Source organism: Ornithodoros turicata, chromosome 4 (assembly GCF_037126465.1).
Source record: "Ornithodoros turicata isolate Travis chromosome 4, ASM3712646v1, whole genome shotgun sequence".
Lineage (NCBI taxonomy): Eukaryota > Metazoa > Arthropoda > Arachnida > Ixodida > Argasidae > Ornithodoros > Ornithodoros turicata.
This window is the reverse complement of record NC_088204.1, coordinates 61,628,814-61,653,098: the sequence shown is the minus strand read 5'-3', so window position 1 is coordinate 61,653,098 and position 24,285 is coordinate 61,628,814. Positions and strand designations below refer to the sequence as shown.

Here is a 24,285-nt window from a genome sequence, read left to right as displayed (position 1 = left end):
GCCTGCCGGGCTAGAGTCATCACTTGGTGCCTCAGAAAAAGGTTGGTACTGCCGGAGATTAACACCCTGCTCGGCCTGATGTCCCCGTCGTTTGGTCATGCCATGCGCGTCTGTAAGGTGTTGAGGTCCGAGTTTTGGAGGCAAGTCAGAACCTTTGCTGATTGGTTGCGGGTGAACTATTTTGAGCAGCTTCCAGCGTGGGTGGCGGTCAGAAGGTATGAGGCGCTGAGAGCACAGATTGCACGCACGACCGAGGCCTTGTGGGGCGTTCAGCTGGCAGCGCTCCTTAGGGCGACCACGGCCCAGATGCCTACACCGGTACGGCGTAAGGACCCGGTGGTTTTGGGTGATGTCAGTCTTCCAGAGGAAGTTTCTTCCATGCTCAGGAAAGGTCCCAAGTATAGCCTTGAACCCGTCATTCCCACGCATGAGTTGCTGGCCCTCAACCGTCGTGTGGCTGAGAGGGCCCAACAGGAGGACAAGGGTAGGTGCACCGCAGAGGGTGTTGAGGTGATGGAAAGGACCGTACGCCGCCCTCCGCAAAGAGGCATATGCCGCGTAGGCAAGGTGGTGGAGTTTTGCCGGAGCAATGGGTTGCGCCTTCTGCAGTCTGACAAGGAAGGCGGGTTTGTTGTGCTCCCGGAGGGTGTATTTGCAGAGAAGGCCGGGAGGGCCGTGGAGAAGAACTTCCGTCAAGTCCAAGTCTGTGAATCGAGGGCCAGGAAGATGGCGGCAGCGTTGTGTGACGACTGCTTTTGAATTGCAACGCCTTGCTAAGGCAGTGAAGGGCAGCAAAAGCGGGACATTGGCGATGTTTTTCACAGCCAAGACGCACAAGCCTGAGGTACCGTTCCGGACAATTGTCAGCGAAAAGGGCACTTGGCAGCTCCATGTGAGTCGATTTCTGCTTAAGCATTTGCGGGAGCTTGACTTGGGGGACTTCTTCATAGTGAGGAGTTCTGGTGAGGTCATCGGCTTGCTGGAGGGATTGACATCAGTGGGATATCTGTTCTCCGTGGACGTGGTGGATTTATTCTATTCTGTGCCTCACCAGGAACTGTTTTGTGCTGTCAGGGACTGCGTTGAGGTGAATGGTGTGATCGCCTTTCAGAATGCTTCTGGGCTTGCCGTGATAATTTCATGACTCTTTTGGAGTTCTATTTGGGGGCGACGGTAGTGCAGCATGAGGATAGGCTGTTTTTGCAGCGTCGGGGTATTTGCATCGGGTCGTGTGTTGCGCCGGTTTTGTGTGACATTTTTCTGTCCGAAAGGGTTGTCGTTCACGTCAGAGCTACAGGCGAATGGGCGTATACAGTTCCTGGACCTTAATATCCGTGTTGGGGAGAAGCGCTTGTGTTGGGCCTTCCACCCGAGGGCAAAGAAGGACCTGATGCCTTTTGACTCGGCCCAATCTAAGACTGTGAAGCGCGCTATTGCTTTGCTCTGCTAGGAATCCGCTTTAAAGAAGTCTTGTGAGCACGTTTTGTTGGAGAGTTTCACGGCCCAGGTTGACAGGTTGGGTGCTGCTGGATTCCCCAAGGAATCCAGCATTTGGCGGCATTTGGCAGCAAATCATATGGCGTGATGCTGGATTCCCCACAAGGCTGTTGGCGAGTGTAGCCGAAGGCCTTCTCCAAAAGGTTAAAGGAAAGGTGCGGAAACCTAGGGGGGAAGTGGCGAGGGGTTCTACTAGATGTATGGTTGTTCCGTACGTGCACAGAGTATCGCACAATTTGAAAAGAGTGGCTAATAGGTACGGTGTACCTATGGTATTTTCGGCACCTTGCAAGCTCTCGGGCCTTTGTTCGAAAGTTGATCGTAGTAAGCCTAAAGTCTCTTGTGGCAGGAGCCATCAGCACCAGTACGTTAGCTGTGCGGTGGGGGTAGTTTATGAGATCCCACTCACATGCGATAGGGTGTACATTGGCCAGACTGGCCGGTGTGTTAACGACAGGGCCCGAGATGATGAAAGGTCTTTGTCTAGTGCGGACACGCGTCATTTGCCTATGCATGTTACCAAATGTAAGTGTACTCCGCTATTTAGTCAGATTGTCGTGCTATCTAGGAGCACAGATAAGGGTGCGCGGGAGTTATCTGAAGCGTTTTTTATCGGGGATAGAGGCGGTAGGTGTGTGAGCCAAACTTCTGTGTCTTTGTTATCGGGGGAGAGGAGGATGTTGTCGCGGCGGTAGTGATTGTGTCTGTCCGAGCGTCTGCGCTTTTGGACCAAGGTGGGGTGACTGGGTTGGCGGCTGTGCGCCTGCGTACTGGTTTTTGTGTTATTAAACTGTTCGTTGGAGTCAGCGCCTGTCCTGTCCTCTCTTCTTCCGTCGTGTCTTCTCGCGCTGTGTTTTGGATCTTCATTGCTTAGGTGCAGCATTCCAATTAGATTGGGGGAGGCAACTTAGGTGGGCACAACATCAACCCATGCGCAAGAGCTGTTGCGTGTTCTTTATTGTTGAAGTCTTAGTCATGTGCCGATGTGGTCTATATAGATTTCCCAGGTAAAATTTCAGCCATCCATTGCATGTGTTTGACCAGTGGAGGCTCCTTATCATTTGCGGACACACTTGATGATTTTGCATGATGCTGACGTCACGAGCACGGAACGCACTGCTACAGAGCGTTCTTTTCGGGGAAGTGCTGCACGGGTTTAACGCGTAGGGCTCGTGAATTCAGGAAATCTCAAAGATTTGAATATACTGATTTATTTGAAAGCCTAGAATATAAAATCGTCAAATGAAATACAAATACAGAAAATATTCTGTCCGTATTCGAAATCTCGAATATTCGCACAACACTACTTGCAGCCTCTACAGCTGCCATCCACGAGGACATTTTCCTGACATCACTGCTTTGTTAGTGTGCTTTGGTATGCTCTTACTTGACTGGTTAGATACAGCTTGGGACAACAGTTTACGGAACGCGGCACTGGTGTATTTCTTCATTGGAACGACCTGCTGCTAGGTGCAAGGGAGAGATCGAATAAGAAACTATTCTATTCTATCCATCTCTCAGTACTATGTGCCTCCGCACCTGTTTGCAGACAGGGTGTCGCTCCGATGGAGAAATGCGACACCCCAGTATTCCGTAATCTTTTTGTCCCAAGCTGTACCATCCTCAAAAGTGGACGCAAAATTGGATACAAAACAATGCCCGAAACTGCTTGAATGAGCAAAAAGGTGTTTAGTGATGCTCTAGGCCCTGCTTCATTCATTTCTGCTGTCTGGCTACTGAGCAATTGAATTTACGAAAAAATCATAGAGAAAGCGGCAACATGTAGAGTTACCACTCGGACAGTGTTTAGCAGACACAGCCAGTTATTCGTTGCTCGCGCGAATACCAGTTGAAAGGCAATACTGGCAGCATTTTGCCTGTATTTTACCATGGAAGGCATTCTGCGGAGAAGTTTTGACAAATTCCCTGAGCCTCTTGAATGAATTTGGAATGGGCCCGACTCCGCTATGGTAGTAGCAGTACTTTCGTGTGCTTACAAGCCTTTGTTTCCTATGTACATTTTAACATGAACAGTCCAAGTGGAACGAACGGTATGTTTTTATGAACACTACTGAATCCACACTTTCCCTCTTGACAGGCCTCTCCTATTCTCTCTATTTTTCTTGCCCAGTCCTCTCCTGCTCCTTCTCCTCCGCCTCTCTTTTGATCTCAATTACTTGGCCAGTATTTTTTTACGATGAAAGTTGCCAACCCTAGCCAGGAGCTGTGCAGCACGACCTTAGGAGCATGGCATGATCAGGCGTGACGTAGAATCATCGTAGTGAGTAGTCGTGTCATCACATTTATCACCAAAAAGTACCTGCTACGGACATGGTGCGGTGCTACTTGCAGCAGACTCTTACATGACGGATTTACGTTAGCACCACTTGGGCTCTCTGAAGGAGTTGAGGGTCCGCACATGGAAGGCCTTGCGCATGCACATGCTACTGGTTTTCTAGGATAGCCATTCTTGCACAAGGGCACATTATTTGTTCCACAATATGCCGCAGCTGAAAATTAAAAATTTGTGGGAAAAGGGCCTTCACTGTTCCTCTAATAGAGTTTTCCTTTCGTGCAGGCTTCAAGGCAGGGCACGGAGGCACAACCTGATTGTGGCATCTTACGACATTGTTCGTAATGACATTGACTTTTTTGGCGCAATCCGTTGGAATTACTGCATTCTTGATGAAGGACACATCATCAAAAATGGACGAACAAAGGTATGTATCGCAGCAGTATCTAATGTACATTGTAACATTTCAGCAGTAATTCATGGCACCTCCTGCATTTGGATGTACCGTGTTTGACCACATATAATGCGAACCCACGCATAATACGAAGTGACATTTATACTGTCCTATGAGTGGAAAGCTACTGCAAACCCCCCACTGCTTACATATTTTCGACGTCACTGTCGCTTGTCTGACGAGGATCGTCAAAATCATCCATAGAGCCTGAATTTCTCGGGTTTTTCCCCAAATCTGCTCCCCGAATTGAGGCTTGCTGGTTGCGGGTTAAACCCAATTAATACCTGTGACATATGGCACTTCGGCACAAAGGGAGGAAAAAAATTATTGGAATCCGGCGCCACCTTTTGATGAACTCTGCAATCTTTATCTACCTTTTTTCCTTTCTCGCCCATGTTACCTCAAGACACCTGCCCTGTTTCAAAAGGGATTACACATACCTAAACCTGAACCTGCAACCATGTGGTAATGTTTAGAATGATTTCGAGAGAGTGGATGTAGACAGCACAATGAACAGCGGTTCGACGGCACGACTCTCTGGATTTTGGTGAACATGGAGGCATCCCAGGTGGAAAAATTGCTGAAGTGGATCCACTTTCAAGTGGATTATGGAACCAGTAATGCGTTTGAAGTAGATTGTAGAGCCAGAAATAGACTTTCAGCTGGCTCAGAGTCAGCTTTGAAGTGAATTCAACAGGAACATCTTAGATGCCATTCCATCTCAGCCACCCTGATGGAGAAACTACACCTTTGACTATTAACACCACTACAATCTCAGTGAAAGCACAAAATGTAGAGCATATGAATACTATCTCACCTTACTATAAACCACAAAAATGGGTACATATATTCGAGTATATTCCAAGCACAGTACATACTGCTACATGACAATGTGGTGCACTGGGTGGCAGTGGTCTGTTGATGGCATCTTCTCACTCTGAGATCATTCTAGAAGTAACTCAAAGTTCAAGAACTGGATTACTTGGAACTTGGATTACGGGGTTACTGAGAATGGCTACCGACACATTGAGCTGAACTAGACTTTTTTTGGCATATCTGAAACATACCTGTTACATCATGTCATATAACACTTTAAGGCTGGAATTGGTACCAGTAGACAGCAGTGCCGCTTCACCTGAAGATGACTTGGACTCACCAACTATCAGCAATCCTATTCATCACAAAGTTGCTACACAGGACAAAAACGACGAGTGAACAGGACTACTGCTTTTACACTCATCATCCTTGTCCTATTTATGAGATGCTTTGAGATGAATCAGTGCAGAAAGTCGAGCTAGTTGTTGGAAATGCATACTGCGCAATTTGGGGACGCTAACAGACGAGGACAAAAGGAACCACACAGGACAGGCGTCACTCACAACTGAAGTGTATTGTAGAAAAAGTCAACACCAACTACCCCACATTGCTGCTTTAGTAATGGCAGTCCTGTTCTTGCAAAAAGTGCAGTTAACAACATTTATATCAGCCTGATATCCAGTAAAACGTGCTCTGCTACAGTCCATACCTGATTGTGAATGACTTCTCGTGGCAGATGAGACTTGCCTCGTCTGAGGACAAAATTACATAAATGTGGCTCAACAGAAAATTGTGCAAAGTTTGATTTCGGTACTCTACGTGAATGATTCTGGTATATTTATCAAAGAAAAAAAGAACTTGGGTGAATTGCCGTAGGACCATAAGTGAAAATAAATACATAATTCGGGTAGGGGTGTGCGAATCCGAATATTTTAAGTCGAATCGAATATCGGATCGAATGGGGGAAAAAATTGCGAATACCGAATCGAATATCGAATATTCGTGCAAAATTTACAATATGTGACTTTCGCACTAAAAGTTTTCATTTTGTAGCCCATGGCTTTAGTGCAATATTTCTGGCATTAACTGTCATGAAAGACATGCAATTCTTCTGTTTAAAGCCCCTACTCTTTAATTTTACATGAGAGTGCTTCCTGCATTCCAGGTGAGCCTACACTTACTGGAGTAATGGAGTGGTTACCTACATTTCAAATTTTGATGTCAGGCAGTAGCATGTTACACGGATGAGGCTGTAATTGCTTCAGACAACTACAGGCCATTTGTGAAACAAACGAATTGGCATCCTGCCTCAGCTTTGTCATGAACACCCTTTAGTTTCTTTGCACTCGCCCTAGGAAGTTGCACTACTGAAATTTTAGACGTAAAGGACATCTTTAAGACACCCTTCTTGTTCATGGGCTGTAGTCATTATTCAAGAGTCCTAACTTTTTAAAGGCAACCTCACAGACATCAAATCAAAGTCCCTCGTCAACACCGCTAAACTGCATGTGGGAGGGGCACCACCCCTCCTACAGACGATGTCTAGAAAACTAAGTTTGGATAACGTTATCTCAAACAAAACACCGTCCCGCCTGTATTGGTCCTGCAACAAGGGCAATTTCGTAAAGCAGGCTTCGCCTCATGCACGGAAGTATCAGGTGAAGCCCACTTTCGGGTTGTGTCGTTCATATTCGTGGAATAGTCAAATATTCGAAAATTCGAATACTGGATATTCGATTCACGAATCGAATAGTTCGAGCGTTTGATATTCGGTTCGAATTTGAGAACTCAAATATTCGCACACACCTAAATTCGGGGAATTGTATCAGTAGACCATCTTTGGTTTTCCCTCGCTAAGTACTAAAAGCTTTACTTTCTCCCCCTGTCCTCCTCTTCTCTCATGTGTATGCTCCATGATTTTGTGATTAAGCTTTCAGCTGTGTTCGAGATCTTATCCACATTGTGTCTTTGTTTCTTCCCCAATCTCAGGGTTCAGTAATGGATGACCGTGATCACTATCATGGCCACTACATTGAAAGTTTCTAAATATTTGCTCACCTTAAAACGCTGCTTATCACGAGTCTGCCTGATAAAATATAGGCTGCACAAAAGCTTGTCATTAATACTACATATGGTCCTATCCGTTTGAGCCCAATTCTGACTACAAAAGAAAACAAATGTTTCTTAAATTTTGAAAAAGTTGATCGTACTAGCCAGGAAATTGTATAATCTTGATTTTACTGAATTCCTCATCATTAGCCATAAACCTTTCAGGCTGCATGTCTATGTCTTTATGGTCCCGACTTTATGGTCGGCATACTTCTGGTAGAAACAGCTATGCGCGTGTGCATGATCTAATCCCATTACTTTCGTACAGCTTGCTCGTGCTATCAAACAACTGCGTGCGAATCACCGACTCATTCTGACGGGGACGCCCATCCAGAACAACGTACTTGACCTGTGGTCCCTCTTCGACTTTCTGATGCCAGGGTTCTTGGGTACGGAGAGACAGTTTGTGTCACGCTACAGTCGACCCATCCTGCAGTCAAGAGATGCAAAATCATCTTCTAAGGAACAGGAAGCTGGTAAGTTTTCTTGCAGATTGTATTGAAGGGTACAGTACCTTGAAAAATGCTGACACTACGAAACAAAGAGTGGGTTATCAATTTTTAATGATAAAATTTAATATGTGACGATTGCACAAATGTTAGTATAAGCCTCAGGCATCTCTTTCCATTTAGAACTGTCCATCATCCAACACAAATTTTAAAAAATGATGCGCCATCGTGTGCTTATAATTTTATCTTTGTGATTTGGGACTTTATGTTTTTCGGACAAGAGTCGGGTTTTATTTCAAGAGCTGTGAAACGGTAGAATCAGGTGCTATCAGGCAAAAGAAAAAAAAACACTTCTGGCATTTCGGATGAACACGAGATGCAAAGTAGCCTAGGAGAATGCACAGTACTTCGTGTTCTCTAGTGCCTGCATTCATTGCTGAATTTGCACTGTGGCAAACTCGTGTTTTACTTAAAGTGACACTGGTGCAAGTTGACTTGTAAAAATAGGTCCTACAGGGTTAAACTCTAAAGGGCAACCTCCATGGAGCGAATGTACAGCGAAAAAGCTGCGAACTTAGCTCAGCGTCGGACGCCCTGCGCGAGGCGTCAGCATTGTGAGCGTCCGCTGGCAATCTGCCCACGCCAGATATTTTCACCCAGCGTCTGCGATTCCGGAAGCGTCAACTGCGGGTGAACATGAGGCCGGCAAATCAAAGCGCTCTTCCGCAACGAATCTGCGCCAGCTCTTGTGGGTCTTTTTCTTCTTCTTCTTATGGGGTGCTGTCGCTACAACGCCAGGCATTCTCTACCAAGAAACATGTTTTCCTTTCGCAGTATCGCCTATTCGCTGTACATTACTGGGCGAGCTTTTTGAGACAGTTGTTGGATTTAGTTGCAAAATTTGTGACATTAAGCATATGAGCAACTGATTTCACCTTGCACTCTGGCAACAGTGACATCAAAGCAAGACTTTGCGACGCCGTACGCTAGTTTTTCGTACCATGGAGCTGGTGCCGGCGAACAACTGGCGGCGGAACGCGCGCCATGCAAACTTCGTTGCAAAAAATTTGTTCCATGGAAGTTGGCCTTAAAGCACAGCATTCTTTTGTAGACATTAAACAATACCACAATGGTGACAGTGTACCACGATACAAAGTTTTTAAAAATGCAAATGCACAGAAACTCATTATAGCAAATCTATAGGCAGTCGTTAGTGTATGTGGTACGGGGTCACAAACAAAGAAAGGTAGCAGAGGCTCAGAAAGAAATGTACCAAGTGTCTTCTGTAAAAAAAGACATAGATGTCCATGAGGGGGTCTCAGATTGGATGCCTTCAACTGGATTATTTAGTTGTCCGGTTGTCAGCGTGGAAGCTCATGAGCAGTGATCATCATAAGCGCAGTGTAGCGTGCACAGTCCTGCAATAACTTTTTACAACAGAAATAGCTTGACACAATTTTTTGCATGAAATACATCTTTTGTAACCCATGTAGAGCACACTGTGCTTTGAAGAATTCAGTGTTTCTTCCTTAATACGTTAAAATACAATGGCATTACTTCAACAATTAACAATAATTGCAGGTGTCCTAGCTATGGAGTCTCTTCATCGACAAGTCCTGCCTTTCCTGCTGCGGAGAATGAAGGATGACGTCCTACAGGACTTGCCCCCCAAAATAATTCAGGACTACTATTGCGAACTGAGCCCTCTTCAGGTACTCCTTCACATCCTTGTACAGTAGAATCTCGTTAATTTGAAATCGCTTAATTTGAACCGCCGGATAATTCGAACTCTCGTCCGGGTCCCATCCAAGCCACGTGTATTTCGATGGGGAGAAATTCCTACTAATTTGAAGTAACTAAACTAATTTGGACGGACGAGCGTATACACTGCATAATTTGCACTAATGGCGCTTGCGCATTGGACCGGAATGGGTCACGGCGCCCCATCTCTCTGTGGTTATTGACCTTCCATACGGTTCCCGTCCTTTTTCCACATTTTGTGCTGTTCATGGATGCTTTCACGTCTTTAGGACAGCAAGGAGCTTACGCGACCACTTGCGTTCTCCCTCCGTCCCTCTCCTCTCTCCCTCTCTTCCCCTTGAGGCCGTGAATGGAGGAGGAGGTCCGTTCGCTTGCCATCACTCACTTATATAACTTCACGGCTGTCAATATTGTTCTACAACTCGTTCACTGTCATCGTTTATTTTCCTAACTGGCACCATGTCGGCGTAGACAATGGCGTGGAGACTGGGCTCTTGACTGATGAGGACATCATCGATGCCGCGTGCACCAGCCGAACTAGACCAGAGGACCGTGCGGAGGGTAGCGACCAATATTTGGATGACCCAAGCTGCTAACCAGCTTTACCCAGTGCACCTGATGCAGCATCGGCGCTGGACAGTGCGCTATGTTTCTTCTGAGGAAAATGCGGACGTCGCGCTTGAACTTTTGTTCAAATCGAAAGCAATGCAAACAGTCCCTGACCGTTACTCAACATATAAGTCCTGCATTTCCTTCAAAGTCGTAACGCCCTGATGCTATGACAGTTTTCTCCACCGTAACATCGGTTAGGCATCGGGAACGTAACGACGGTAGTAGTGGAGTTTGGCACCAGTAACGATTCTAATTATGGCAATATAAAAGCGTTTTAAAGTGAAACCGGTACCGCAAATGTATAACACGACTCGAACGCGTCTGCACACACTGCCTGCGCCCAGGCACCCCTTCCAGGAGAGCGTCTCCCGTTAGTTCGAACTCCGCTGTATTTGAACAAATAATCCCCCCCCCCCCCCCCGAGTTCGAATTAACGAGAGTCCACTGTATAGCCTTGTAAACTGCCTGACTCTAAGTTATTTCAACAAATTGTACTTGTGCAGGTGCAACTGTACGAAGACTTTGCCAAGAGCCGAGCAAAGAAAGCTGTTGACGACTCCGTTGTAGGAGCCAGCAATGAGAATGTGGACATGCATGGAACTTGCCATGTGTTCCAGGTATGCACGCTTACAAATTTAGGTAGCATATTTCTTGAAATAGCTATAGGTAGGAAACTTCACTATAAAAATGCCCCTCTGGGTAGCTTGATCTCTCACTTCTTGCGCGACTGTCACCATCGTTACTTGTAGAAGGTGTGTTTAAGTTGCCTTGAAATTAAATTTTGCAATGTGTACTCAGACTGGGCACAACTGGACATAGCTTTTATTTGGTGGAATACTTGTGCTTGGTTGGGAGCCGAGTAGCGCTTGAGTGTCGGCCATGCACCTTTTCCCTTCGACGGAGATGACGCCAATGCACAAACCACACATGCACTTGGAGCAACACGACGGAAACGCGAGCTCATGCACCATCTCTTTCGAAGACATATACATGTGCTTCACTGCAGAGCTGCTGTAACCACAGACACAGCGGACTGTTCGTAGCTGAAACCCTTGTGTTTTCAGGTTTCTATATTTTGTGCTATTTAGTGGGGCAAAAATCGAGTTCTATCTCGGGAGCTGTAAAATAAGGCAATATATGGCAATATTGGGTGGAAAAGCTAATTTTCTGATAAAAAATAAAACGAGAGCTTTTCATATTTCAGAAGTAAAAAGCTTTCATTCAAGTCACACTACAAAAGTATATAAATGTTTTTTTTTTTCACAAAAGCAAGGCAAGGTCATGTGAAGTTTCAGACTAGAGTCTTGTTAGTTCAGTCAACTTTAAAGCTATTGTTATCATCCTCATTTTACCAGTTTCAAGAAGAGCTTTCAAAGTAATTGCATCTTCCTTTCTTTCCTGACAGGCCTTACAATACCTACGCAAAGTGTGCAACCACCCGAAACTGGTGCTCAACACTTATCATCCCGAGTACGAGCGCATCATGCGCTCTCTTCAGCAGAGCAACACTCCCTTGTCAGACATTGGCCATGCTGCAAAGCTGAGATCACTAAAGTGAGATTCTGTTTGGAATAGATTTGCCTAGCAGCCTAACAGTGCCATTTATGAACCTTCAGGCAGCTTCTACTTGACTGCGGTATTGGCACAGCGGGACAAGCCGAGCAAGAACAGGTTGTGCATGCCCACCGAGCTCTTATTTTCTGCCAACTTAAAAGCATGCTGGATATCGTCGAGAAGGATCTGCTCAAGTGAGTTCCAAATGCAGTATGCATTGAATTTTGCCTGAATGCATTTTTTTGCTAGGTTATTTGGATACTGTCAGATTTTCATTGTATGTCAATCTGAGCCAGCCATAATATAAGCTTCACTGAAAAGACCATCGACATATTGATTGACAGATTGAAAATCATTCTCTTCACAAATTTTCACAAAAACATATTTCTTGTCGTGCAAAATATGTTTTCGTGGGACACATCTGACAAAAAATGGCTACAGTCATGTCTGTCTTATCCAGACGCCTCAGTGCCCGCTCTCTATCGTACGGAAAGTTTCTAGATGAGTAGATCAAGTGTGGTGATGCATGCAGTTTCATTAAATCAGTTTATTGCTCCAGAAAGAGAAGAAGAAACGTCTTCTAGCACATGTTATTTAAAAATGTATTTTGTAAATTTCGATATTTTTAGATTTTTCCTGCAAAATGACATTCCGACATCAACACCCAGTGCATTTCTAGACCAGGTTTTATGCACTTCTATATGGTTTGGATAGCCTGCGCTCACATATTGCCTTTTTTGTGCCCAGTAGAAATCGTACATCTCTTGTGCGTCTCAGGAGCACTCATTACTGTCTGTCGATACTAGTCTCCACCGGCTGACCTCTTACCAAAAAGGTGTCAAAAATCACAGGAGATGACAAAGGTGACAGAAGGCTCACACAAGATGTGGCGTTCCTCAGGGGCAATGCAAACGTTGGCAAATGCCAGGGCCGGGCATGTTTCCTTTGTTGCCTTCGCACTTGTTCTGGAACACTATTCCCAGGACTTCATGTATGGATATGGATAGTGAATCCTGCATAACCAGATAAATAACTGATGTTAGCAGGTTTGTTCCCGATTATGCAGACCTGATGACAACAAGCTTTTTTATGGTTAAAGGGGCAATAAACAGGTATACGAAGCACACTTTGTTTAAGTGCACTGTGATACGTTGCTGATGGTGAATGTTTTCAAAAAAATGTTGTCGCAAAAAATTAAATAATGGCTCCAAACCGACTGAATATTCACTGCACTCTTTCGCCCTCACGACACTGCCCTGCGATGTCCTGGCGACAATAGCCACACGTCATTTTGACGTCGCGCATCTTCAACCATTTAGAATGCGGGACGCTTATACATTAATTTTCGTGTATAATATCGAGAAGTGAGGTCAATTCTAAACATATTCCCACTTCTCCAATCCAAGATAGCCAGTTCAAACCGTACTAAAAACCCTCAGTATTCTATATCACGTGCGCACTATGTTTTCAGTGCTGTATTGCTCTGCGAGGTCACCCCAATGTTCCCACAACCGGTTCCCTCGCGAGTTGCAGCTTGTCTCATTGGGGTCTGTCATAGGCTAGGAGAGCGAAATCTCCCCCACTTCCAGCGCCTAGAATTCAGTTTTGCTATACGTTAAAACATGTTGATGTGACCCAGTTCCAAGGATAAGGAGAGACTCACGCAGATTATGCTCTTTGAATGGCATTGTTTCGAGTTAAAGACGCCCGCTAGAAGCAAAAGAATTTCATATTCGGATATCGTGAGCTACGTTCTTTCATTGGGCATAATAATTGGAAAATGTTCGTCGACCTGTTTTGTGCCCCTTTAACTGAGTTATGGATAAGTGAGAGACGACTGTGATACTAAACGACCACATTTGTATTGCCTTGCCAATGTCTTGGATGATGTCCTCGTGCACGTCTCTACTTTGTTCACGTTTTGTCGCATTGTAACATTGACGCTGCTAGCCTTTCACGTGGGCTGCTAGAGAATGGGAAAAGTGCTTTGTGTCTTTGGGTACCAGGCACCTACCACGCACCCCGCAGATATGCCTTTGTGTGCATTGTGTACATTTTTTGTGTGTGAAAATGTTATGTGATCATGAAGAATTTGACATGCAATGAAATAACACTTTTATTTTTTCAGTAAGAGCTGGCGCTGCTCTTTAAAAGCAGTAGAGACATGGAACACTCTGGATTTTTTGCTTTTATTATGTGTATGTAGAGCCTGAAGTTTTCGGGAAATATTTTTTTCTAAATTCGGGGGGTAAAAATCGGGTCAGTAAACATGTGCTCTAAAATTCATGCGAATTCGGGTGGAAAAACTTCCAGTATGCTGAATTTGGGGAGACATTGGGCTCAGTTACTCAAACTAACTGTACTGAACAAGAGAGAAGCATCCAGAAGATGTGGGTTCGATCCCTACAGCTGGCTAACCTTTTCAGTGACTTTCATCTTTCATCGTTAACTGTACTGGTTTGGTAAAAACGGTGATGTAACTGCATTTGCTCCCAAACAAGTCAGTGTGCATTCCTACAAAATGTCTGCGAGGGCAATGTGCTGGGTAAAAATCGGGTATCACCCTAAAGAGGCAACCTTCAATTTGGCGTGCAAATTCAGGGAAGAATCGGGTTAAACCCTAAAACTTCAGGCTCTATGTGTATGAGAGCTGTAGCTTCTTCAATAGGTGCACTGGCAAATGTGTATCTTTTTCTTTTTTCAATGCGCAGGATGCACATGAGTAGTGTAAGCTATCTGCGCCTGGATGGCAGCGTTCCACCGGGCCAGAGACACGCACTCGTTCAGCGATTCAACGACGACCCTTCGATAGACGTCCTGCTCCTGACGACGCAGGTGGGCGGACTCGGGCTCAACCTGACTGGTGCGGACACCGTCATCTTTGTTGAGCATGACTGGAATCCAATGAAAGATCTGCAGGTAAGCTCTTTCGAGGATACGTTCAAGCACGACACGTGGACGCTGTATGTCTGTCGACCAGTGTGCAGATTAGCAAGCTGTAATTGATCGAATAATTTCAGGCCATGGACCGAGCACACAGGATTGGCCAGAAGAAAGTAGTCAACGTCTACAGATTGATTACACGCGGAACCCTCGAAGAGAAGATAATGGGGTAGGCCACAGAATATTCTGTAGATGTCTTATGCCGTGGTGCCTGTGTATTCGTAGAGACTTGCGTCTTTGGGTTAAACCCGTTAGAACCCACTTTTTTCCCCCAGTTCGTATCACCTCACTTTGGTAAGAGCATTTGCTGCCAAACAAGTTAGTATGCATTCCTACAGATGTCTCAGTGAGGGCAATTTGATGGGTAAAAATCGGGTTTCACCCTAATGAGGCAACCTTCAGTTCGGGTTGCAAATTCGGCGAAGAATCGGGTTAAACCCTAAAACTTCAGGCTCTACTTATAATTAGAGCTTGCGAATAGCAAAATTTCCATTGCGAGTCGAATCAGAATACAGTAAATCTCGGTTATAACGAACGCGACGGTCGCGCGCAACCCGTTCATTATATCCGAAGTTCGCTATAAATGGAATGGACAAAAAATTTGATCCAAAAGGCCAGCAGTGTAAGAAACATGAGTCATGTATGCCGTTCATTGAAAATACATCGTTAATGGCGCCTGTTTATACACAGTTGCGGAGATCACGGCGTTTTCTAAGTCATCAAGGTGGTCCAGGTGGGCCGCGGCGAGCGCCTTCGCGTACACAAAATCGCGGAGCGAAGCAACGTACTTGAGTGCCTCCGCTGTAGTTAAAATGTAAGGAGGGGAAGACACTGTGTCATCATCATCGTCACCGGAAAGTTCGTTTGGCGGCGGGCGCACGTCGGCAATGATGTCCGAATCACTAAAGTCCGCGACGGCCTGTGCGTCGTCATCTGCTGTCGCATACTCCTCGAAAGACTGACAGCCGTCAGTCAGATTCGCAGCCGTTGCTCTGTCCTAAAGTTCTGTGTCGGTATCACGCACCCCAAAGTCCACTTCACGATCGGCGTCTGTAGCCAGTGCCTGATGAACAAATCCAGCTTTTCTGAAGCAGTTTCGCAAAGTTTCCCGCTTCACCTGTATCCATGACGCCTTAATCATCGGCCAAACGGGTGCACGTGCAGCGCGCGCTGATGGTGACAGCGCATTGGCTGCAAAGCGAGGTCACGTGCAAGCGGCGCCTGACAAATCCGCGGGCGTCTGACGTCGCGCGCTCGCCTTCTCCAGTGGTCGAGGGAGCTCTTTCGGTCGCAGTAACCGAAGGCTCCCTGGCAATTCGTTCATAATAGGCGGGGGCAATTTCCATAGACTCAATACAAATTTTGACGGTCGTTCGTGAGGCATTCGTTATAACCGAAGATTCGTTATAAGTGGGGCTGTTATAACCGAGATTTACTGTAATTTATTCAGAAGTTGAATCGAATTTGAATAATCAGAAAAGGCACAGTTCGAATAATTTTTAGAGGTGTGCGAATACTGAAATTTTCGAATACGAATCGAATATCGAATATCACGTCATGATAACGGCTTCTAAGAGTCAATTAAGTTAATTAAGCCCCGAAAACAAGCATTGTCACAGTTGTGTTCTGCTGATCGTTAGAAAAATGTCCCAAGCGCTAATGAGGAATATGTATTAATGTATTGGCTTAGCATAGGGCATACATGCTTATATGCACGTGTACAATAAAATTATTTTTACAATGAAACAGTGTGCTGTTCTCATGAGGCAAGCTGAAAACTGTAAAAAAAACTCATTTCAAAAAATCTTTCATGAACAGTGAACACCTGTGTTGGCACTGTAAACTGCTGGTGAAACAGACAGAATAGAAGTAAAGGGCAATGACATGTCTGTCTGACACAGCAATCTAATATCGCAAATATTCGATTTGTATTCGAAATTTCGAATATTCGCACACCTCTAATAATTTTGAATATCTCATAGTGAAATATGTTGTAGTGTTGTTCCCATTCGCTGATGTTCTGCTCCAAACTTGTGAGCCTTTTCATGCAGCATAACACTGTGTTGTGTATGGTCACCGTATAGTAGACGGCATTAGTGGGATGAACTGCATTGAGAGAGTTAGTCAACATGATCCATGCAGCCTGTTTGTGTGCATCTCCTCATTTCTGTGTTTACGTCATGTATCATCATTACTGTACCTTTTTTTTAGAAACTGCACATATTTCCATCTGTTACTGAACATAGCTCTGAAAGTTGGGAGTACGTTTACTGGAACATGTGGTGCCCAGAGTACAGTGTTGTCCATGAGGTCGTAGAAGTTGTAGACTTTAGCGACAGAATACTGTAAGCAGTGTAAAGCGGGCTTCACCTAACACTCGAGTACAATTATGTGAAGCCGACTTGCAGAATGGACAAAAAAAAAACGGCTGTAACATGAAGTGGGCTTCACCTGACTGTACTATACTGCCGTCTACTATACTAAAAAAAAATTTCGGCACTACGGTGGCAACTTGAAAACCACCGGTTTGGATTGTGCACTTGGATTGGATGGGTAATTGGAATCCTAGGCGAGACTTCTCTAAAACTTCCGAACCGTACCTCTAGGTGACACCACGGCGGTGGCATGGCTTTCGGCACCGGCATCACAGACAAATAATAGTATAACAATAATCCAAGGCACATACGAGACGAAATTGATTTCATCATTCACAATGTTACTGAAATGTAAAAGCCATCTTACAAGCTTTTGTTTCTGCTTTGAAACCTGTATCGAAGCCTTTTTCTTTCCTCCTGCTCGCAGCTTGCAGAAGTTCAAACTGACAATCGCCAACACAGTTATCACGCAAGAGAACAGCAGTCTACAAACCATGGGAACAGATCAGCTGCTCGACCTGTTCACATTGGACCAGGATGGAGCGAAGACGACGGATCGCGCCGGGTCCTCGTCCACGCGGAGCATCCGTGGCCTGTTGGAAACTCTACCCGAGCTCTGGGACTCGTCCAAGTACGATTCGGAATACGATCTTTCGTGCTTTTTGAGCACGTTGAAGCCAAAGTAACCAACGACGTGACTGTGTCTGTTCATAAATTGTGTTTAGAGTCATAGTATATTTATTTTTTGCCCGATGCGCGACACTAGGCGTCTGTTTCTTTGGACACATGGTGGAAACCTTAACGGTGGCAGCTGAGTCAGGGAGGTGGGCTTGCCCTGTGATTATACTTGTATGACACGAGAGATCCTTTTATATAAAGTGGAAAACATGCTGTGTGACAGACAATGTTTGCTCCGTATTGAGATCTGTAAATGTCCTGTGGAAAAGGGTCATGGAAGAGTTATGGAATGTGCATGAATTTTGCGCAGGATGTTGTCCTTGTTACTTGTGAACGATTGTTGAGCTGTTGTGTTGTCTGATGTAGCGGTTATTTCATTACGTGCAAGGTGCACGGGCAGAGCTTGACGATACACATCTCCATGTATTGTCTTAGGTGTAAATGTTGTAGCAGTCTCATCCCTCCTGTTTTGCTCTCTGAATGCACACATTTTACACCTTGCTGCGTAAGGTGAACGAGTCTTAGTCGTTCAAACATTGAGTGTGCCACCAGAGCAATTTCTCTAATGCTTGGTGCCAAAGCCATTCAGTTTTGGCTGTACTCAATCTCCTTTTCACGTAAAGGATATCTGTATCTGTGTATTTGTTACATTTCATGTTGAAAACTCGACACACTTTCTGAACGGTAGAAAATATTTTTTATTGGTCAGCGCACTGCATGAACTCCGCCCAGATAAACCAGAGCGGTGCCGTCCTGCCTGTTCTCTAGCAAAATGATGAGGTCCAATAAATAAATGACATCCCACATTTTGTTCGGCATTTGTTCAAGAAAAACAAAGCATTCTTTTCTGCTTGAGTATCTACCACTGGAGTCCTTCCAGTGCAGCATAAATAAAACACTGACCTATCAGATCCACATAGAAGGATTGCACATCGATCCACAAATGCTTCTTCCAATGTCACATCTCCGTAGCACACCTAAAACTCGTCGTGCTTGACCGAGCCAGCGTGGCCCTCCTGCTGCCAGAACTCGTGGGGAAGGATACCCATAAAATAATCTGGCACGGCTGTCACTTCTTCCTTTGTGAGCTTGGTGTCCTGGTTTGCATCTCCAACAGAGATGAGCCTCCAGGCCTCTCCCTCCTCGCGGTCGTGCGTTGGCAGGACCCAGTCCTTCATCTCGGACTCGTTGAGCACGCCGTCCTTGTCCTTGTCTAGGTAGGTGGAGAAGTGGCTCTGCTGGGCCTGAAAGCAACGTACGTAAAACACAGGTGACTATCCCACCTAGAAGGACATGCGTGACAGTGTATATTTAGGGCCTGACTTTTTAGGGTTAAACCCGTATCCGCCCGATATTTACCCCCCCGAACGAAAACTGTAAAATTCGGGTTAAACCCGAATCTACCCGAAAACATCCGGGTCGCGTGGCACACTCTTAAGCGTGCATTAAAATAAAGTTTGATAACATTGGTAAACATTAGTTCCATGTTAAGACAAATTTTTATTAAACAAAAAAAAAATCACCCGAATACACCCGAATTCCTGACGACAGAATATGCCGTAACGGGATTTAACCCGAATACACCCGAATTTTCAAATGAAAAATATCACCCGATATTTACCCCCCGAATTTGGCCAAAAATAAAACCCGAAAAAGTCAGGCCCTATGTATATTACAGCATATAGGTCCTAGTTTCACCTCTACTGCGCAAGAATTCATCACCCGCGTACCACAAGATTAGTGATGTCACGAACCCCCTGTATGTTTGACTTTGCAAAAGTTTGCAGAGCTTCAGAATTCGGAAGCACGTGGGTTAGAACTTGAAAAGCTGCCACATATTGACGGTATGTCTCTAATACAGTGTTGGAGTAACTCGTTACTGTAACTAGGTTACTTTTTCGTTAACTTAACTCAACTCGTTGCTTTTGAGCTCCAGTAACTTCTTGAAGAACTCGTTCCTTTTTTAGGCAACTTCGTCAAAGTACTCGTAACATAGGGTAAATTCCAAGTTCTGTTTGTTTACTCTTCGAAGAATGTAGCATTTGGGTCCATTACTCTCAAGACATCCAGCCACTAATCGCCACCTCTAAATGCTTCCAGCACAAGCTCACCTGTTCCCAGGCTGCTTCTTTGCCCTTTTCAGGTCCAGAAACTTTCTTGAGGTGGGTCATGTACTCTGCCAGAGAGACATCCCCGTTCTTGTCGTTGTCCATCAGCTCTGTAGCCTCAATGACTACCACATGGCGAGCCTTCTCGTCCTCTTCGGGGTGAAGGAAGTTCTTGAACTCTGCTTTGTCCAGAGCCCCATCTCCATTCGCGTCGGCCATTTTCCAGCGACGTTCTGTACGTTCCTGCATCTGACGTGCGGTCGTGCCATCCTCTCCCGGTTCATCCAGGTCTGCAAATACCAGAGAAATCACACTTGGCATCTGTAACGACCTTGCACAATGCAACGTGGTGCTTTCCTTACTCTTTCTTCTATTCTATTTGTTTCTTTGACTGGGAGAGGGTTGGCGTGGGAATAGCAGAATTCTGTGGGTGATGAATCCACCTATTTTTTAATTTTAATTAAATGTAATTGATCCCATAAGAACATGTTGTTGAAATGCACCATGAAGAGAGAGTGCACAACGCAGCAATTTGTGGCTGTTTGCAGAAGACCGCAAACAGACAAAAGAAAGGCCAGGGTTTTAAAGACCACCCTGATTCCATTTACTCCCACGGATTAATACACTCGCATAATTAAAGCACTGCCAACTTAGCTGCCACAATATTGGTGCTTTTCACCCCATGCATATGACGCACATGTACATCTTGGGACAAAAGTTTACAGAACACCGGGGTGTCGCATTTCTCCATTGGAGTGACACCCTAGCAGCAAACAGGAGCGGACACACCTACTGAGAGAAGGGTAGAGTAGCCGGTTACCCGTTTCTTATTCGATTTCTTCCTGATAGCGGGGCGCTGCTCCGATGAAGAAATACGCCACGTTCCATTCTTGTTCCGTAAACTTTTGTCCCAAGCTGTACCGGGAACGTGAACTCGAATGCTTTAGAGCATGACGGTAGTCGTGTGTCGAGATGAAATTTATTGTCACACATAATTAGTGCACTCTCCTATAATGCTATGATTAATTAAATCATTCATCATTGCATTAGTACAGACAAATATAACAGTGCGAGGTTTCCGCCCTTCAGCACGAATGTCCATAGGCGGAGAGATTTCATTCCGTCGGAGGGGGCTGAGGCACAGTGCCCCCCCCCCCCCCCCCCCCCTTTTGCATGCTTCATGCAAGTGAACGTGACAGTCTTGTAAGGATTTGCCTCATTGGACGGAATCCTGGGCACCCTGTTCGAGCACTGTGCAAACTGAAGTACCCCTTAACCTGAGGCGTTTGCGCCCACGCCATGCACAGTACTCAAACGGGGTGCCTAAAATTCTGTCTTAGGCAAATTCCTATAAGGCTATCGTGTTCACTTGCATGAAGCATGTGATTTTTCGGATGTCCCTCTCCAAGATTCATCTCGAGTGCGAGCTGGGTAGACTTTTCGGAGGGGCCTTGCCCCCTGGGAAAGTTCTGCCGCCCCGCAGTTGGCGCCTATGTGACCGTCCAAAATTTATTTAAAAAATTATGCAAAGAAAATCATCTGCAATGCACTAACCCTTCTCAGGAAAGGTGATCTTGCTGTAGCTCTCCCACTTGAGCACTTTCTTTCCAGGTTCCACTTCATTCATTTCCTTGTCAAAATACAGCCACTGCTTGTCGATGTTGTCGTAGACCAGCTTGCTGTGGAACAATTTCAGGTAGGCACGGAGCTCCGCAGAGGTGACATAGCGGTCCTTGTCAGTGTCCAGTTCCTCGTCGAATAGTTTTTCCAAGTGTTTCTTCACGAGTTCTGAGAAAATGCAAGTTCTGTACTAAGCGCGCTGTACTGAGCAGCATTTGCTGGTCAGCTTACCAGGGTCAGGAGGCTGGTAGTACTGTTGTTGCTGGGTGTTTGTCTGAGTGTCTTGTTTCTGCTTTGCTGCATCATCTGCGAGCACCGCAGATGCCAGTACGGCAACGAGCAACAACGCAAGGTTCTTCATTCTAAATGCATGGATAGATATCAAATACTGTAAAACCCTGAACAATTTTTGCAAACTCGAAGAGCACACAAAAATTCTGTATACGAGAATTAATGTGTCGAAATACTGAAATTGCACACTTGTGTTTCACAGTAAGTGTTTCAACTGCTATGCAGAGGAAGCACCTGCAACGATGCTTCTATTAAATGCAATTATAGGCATCCCTGGGCTTATCACTGCGCAAGCCAGTCAAGCCACAAGCTTGGACAGTGTAATGGCCATTCCTTCAACAAAAATGGCTATTTTGATGATGATGGTGTTTCATTACCAGAGGTGATCAGCACCACTTCACTTTTTGGAAGTTCTCTATAGGACGTTCATCTGCCTGAACCTTTTCTAACAGTTTCTAGGGGATAATTCACCTTTTTTTTTGTTATTTCATGGCTATTTCACGATGCTCCTGATGAAGGAGGTGACAGATGTAGGGAAGAAGCCCCACTTGTGTCAGTACCATGGTGGCCAATCTTTAGTTAAAGGACAATGGTCCATGCCCAAGACATTCAGTCTCTTGGGATGAAAATGATTGCAATTATACAATTTTATTTTTAAAACATCTTAACATGCCTTTGGACCTCAAGTCTGCAAGCTAATGTGATTGAGTGCTGTAAAATATGAAGTTTCCTGCATGCATGATTGGCAAAAAAAGCATGGACAGATGGACGAGCAGGAGGTCCAAGATATATATCATCCTCTTTCAGTCCTGCAGCTGTAGTACATGAAGCTTAAACTAATTAGCTGTGGCTGTGATCGCCAGCTGTGAGATTCACTAGCCAGGTGTTTAAAGTGCACATAACTAAATCAGACAACTATTGCCTTGCCAGCTGAATACACGCGTGTGTATCTGAGAAAAACGGGAAAGCAAGAAACTCAGGAAGACAAAAAGGCTGAAAAATTAATCAAGAGCGGTCAGACAGTAACAAAACAAAATTATTAGCCATAAAGTGAAACTGAAATGCAAAGTGGTTCCTAGATTGATGCTGACATTTGCCTTGTCAACCACCTTAAAAAAAAGGTAAAAAAAAACAGTTTGTAAGTTAAATCAATAAGCCAATTTGCAGAATGCAGTAGAGCGAATTTTATCTCTTGGTGACGATCCACAACTCTTTTTGCAGTGCGGGCGATCAGGAATTAAAAGTAAGAAAACAAAATTATTAGTCACAAGGTGTAACTTAAATGCAAAGTGCTTCCTAGATCGATGCTGAAATTTGCCTTGTCAACCACCTTAAAAAAAAAAAAAAAGCAGTAGATTGTAAGTTAGCACTAAATCAATTTGCAAAATGTAGAAGAACGAATTTTATCTCTTGGCGACGATCCGCAACTTTTTTTTTTTTTTGCAATGCAAGCGACAAATCCCTTGCATCAGAAAGAACAACTCATGCCTGTCCACAGCATACCACTATCAGATAGTTCCAATTTCCTTGAATATGGTTGATGCGATTAAAAGAAAAAAAAAAAAAAAGGTCGAGTTTCGGGTGCCCGGTCTATGCTGACCGATAAGCAAATTTTAAGTGGCATACTTCCTGCTCGCAAAGAAGCCAACTGGAGAATCGGCCAGGTAACGGCGACAAAAAAGAGTACATGTTGTACGTGACTGGAGTTTACGATAACCGGTGGTCGCGTTAAAAACTGGAAACTGAAACGACACGTCTCCTAAAGTCGCCTTCGCCCTCAGCTTCCACGTTGAACGCATAGCGGCCAGGGTCAACGAGGGGTCGTCCTGCACCGTTGGCCGCGTGGTCAAGCTGCAACGGCGTCATCCTGTTGAAACTCGAGAAAACTTTTCACCGACTGTTTCACGCTGCAGGACACCTAGCTTCCACATCCTTGTTGATTCAGCATTTCTGATGTGTCGCTTTTTATGTGTTCGCTACTTCCTGTACTGTTCGAACTTTACCGTTTGATTGAAGTCGCGTAACTCTTCACTTGCAGGCGGACATCCCCAGTCCCGTTGTAAACAATTAACAAAAGAGATAGATGAAGAACGTGCGAAGCAAAAATGCGTGTGCTTAGTCCATTTGAGGGCAACAGAAAAGAATTAGCAGAATTAAACTTACAATTGTTTTTGCAACGATATCATCGCTTGACGATTTCTGCGCGTCTGATCGTTCTGCGCTGTGCAGGTTGCGCTACATTGCTGTCATTCCCACTTCATTCATCCTATGTGCTTACATTCTACCGCAGTGGATGTGGCAGAACATAGATCACCGGTGCAGCAGCGTTTTAGTACTTCAAAATTTGCGCGTAAACTTCTGTCACATATGTTTACGCTCGCAGCATATGTTATGTTCGCGTACATTATGCTCCCGATAAACAGAGATGAGAGACTGTTTTGCATTGGTATACGCTAGAAGATTAGCTCACCTGCGAGAACACTCCGTGATACGTCCGTCCCAGACGAGGTACACTGACCGTACTGACAGGACTGGCAGACCGGTAAGAGCCACGTGTACCGGTCAGGTAGGTTTTTGACGTCACAATCTTTCACCGCTCGGGTGGCTCGGGCTGCTAAGTTCGCTTATCGAGCGTAGAGCTTGAACACATTACACTAAATCGTCGCAGAACTGCTGCAGCTGTTTGAAAGCATAGGTATGGGCGCGAGCAACGCGCGATACCATT

The 24,285-nt window shown here is 45.1% G+C and overlaps 2 protein-coding genes and 1 long non-coding RNA gene across 3 annotated transcripts in view; 2 read left to right on the top strand and 1 right to left on the bottom strand.

Annotated features, from left to right (window-relative positions):
* Positions 1-18,345, top strand: part of LOC135391659 (TATA-binding protein-associated factor 172-like) — a 92,521-nt gene extending 74,176 nt beyond the window's left edge. The window contains exons 29-37 of the mRNA XM_064621998.1: positions 4,076-4,217; positions 7,438-7,645; positions 9,200-9,330; positions 10,495-10,608; positions 11,397-11,545; positions 11,608-11,739; positions 14,257-14,464; positions 14,566-14,657; positions 17,291-18,345. Of these exons, the coding sequence (XP_064478068.1) occupies positions 4,076-4,217; positions 7,438-7,645; positions 9,200-9,330; positions 10,495-10,608; positions 11,397-11,545; positions 11,608-11,739; positions 14,257-14,464; positions 14,566-14,657; positions 17,291-17,549 (1,435 nt within the window). The 3' untranslated portion in view covers positions 17,550-18,345. The remainder of the gene's footprint in view (positions 1-4,075; positions 4,218-7,437; positions 7,646-9,199; positions 9,331-10,494; positions 10,609-11,396; positions 11,546-11,607; positions 11,740-14,256; positions 14,465-14,565; positions 14,658-17,290) is intronic.
* LOC135391661 (uncharacterized) lies at positions 57-2,303 on the top strand. Its single transcript, XR_010422069.1, has 2 exons — positions 57-892; positions 951-2,303. It is a non-coding gene; the product is annotated as an uncharacterized LOC135391661 (long non-coding RNA).
* LOC135391660 (calumenin-A-like) lies at positions 18,216-24,285 on the bottom strand. Its single transcript, XM_064621999.1, has 5 exons — positions 24,031-24,285; positions 21,501-21,631; positions 21,204-21,437; positions 19,653-19,939; positions 18,216-18,785 (listed from the first exon to the last, which is right to left on the bottom strand). Exons 2-5 carry the CDS (start codon positions 21,628-21,630, stop codon positions 18,519-18,521), a joined length of 918 nt encoding a protein of 305 aa, XP_064478069.1. The 5' UTR covers position 21,631; positions 24,031-24,285; the 3' UTR covers positions 18,216-18,518.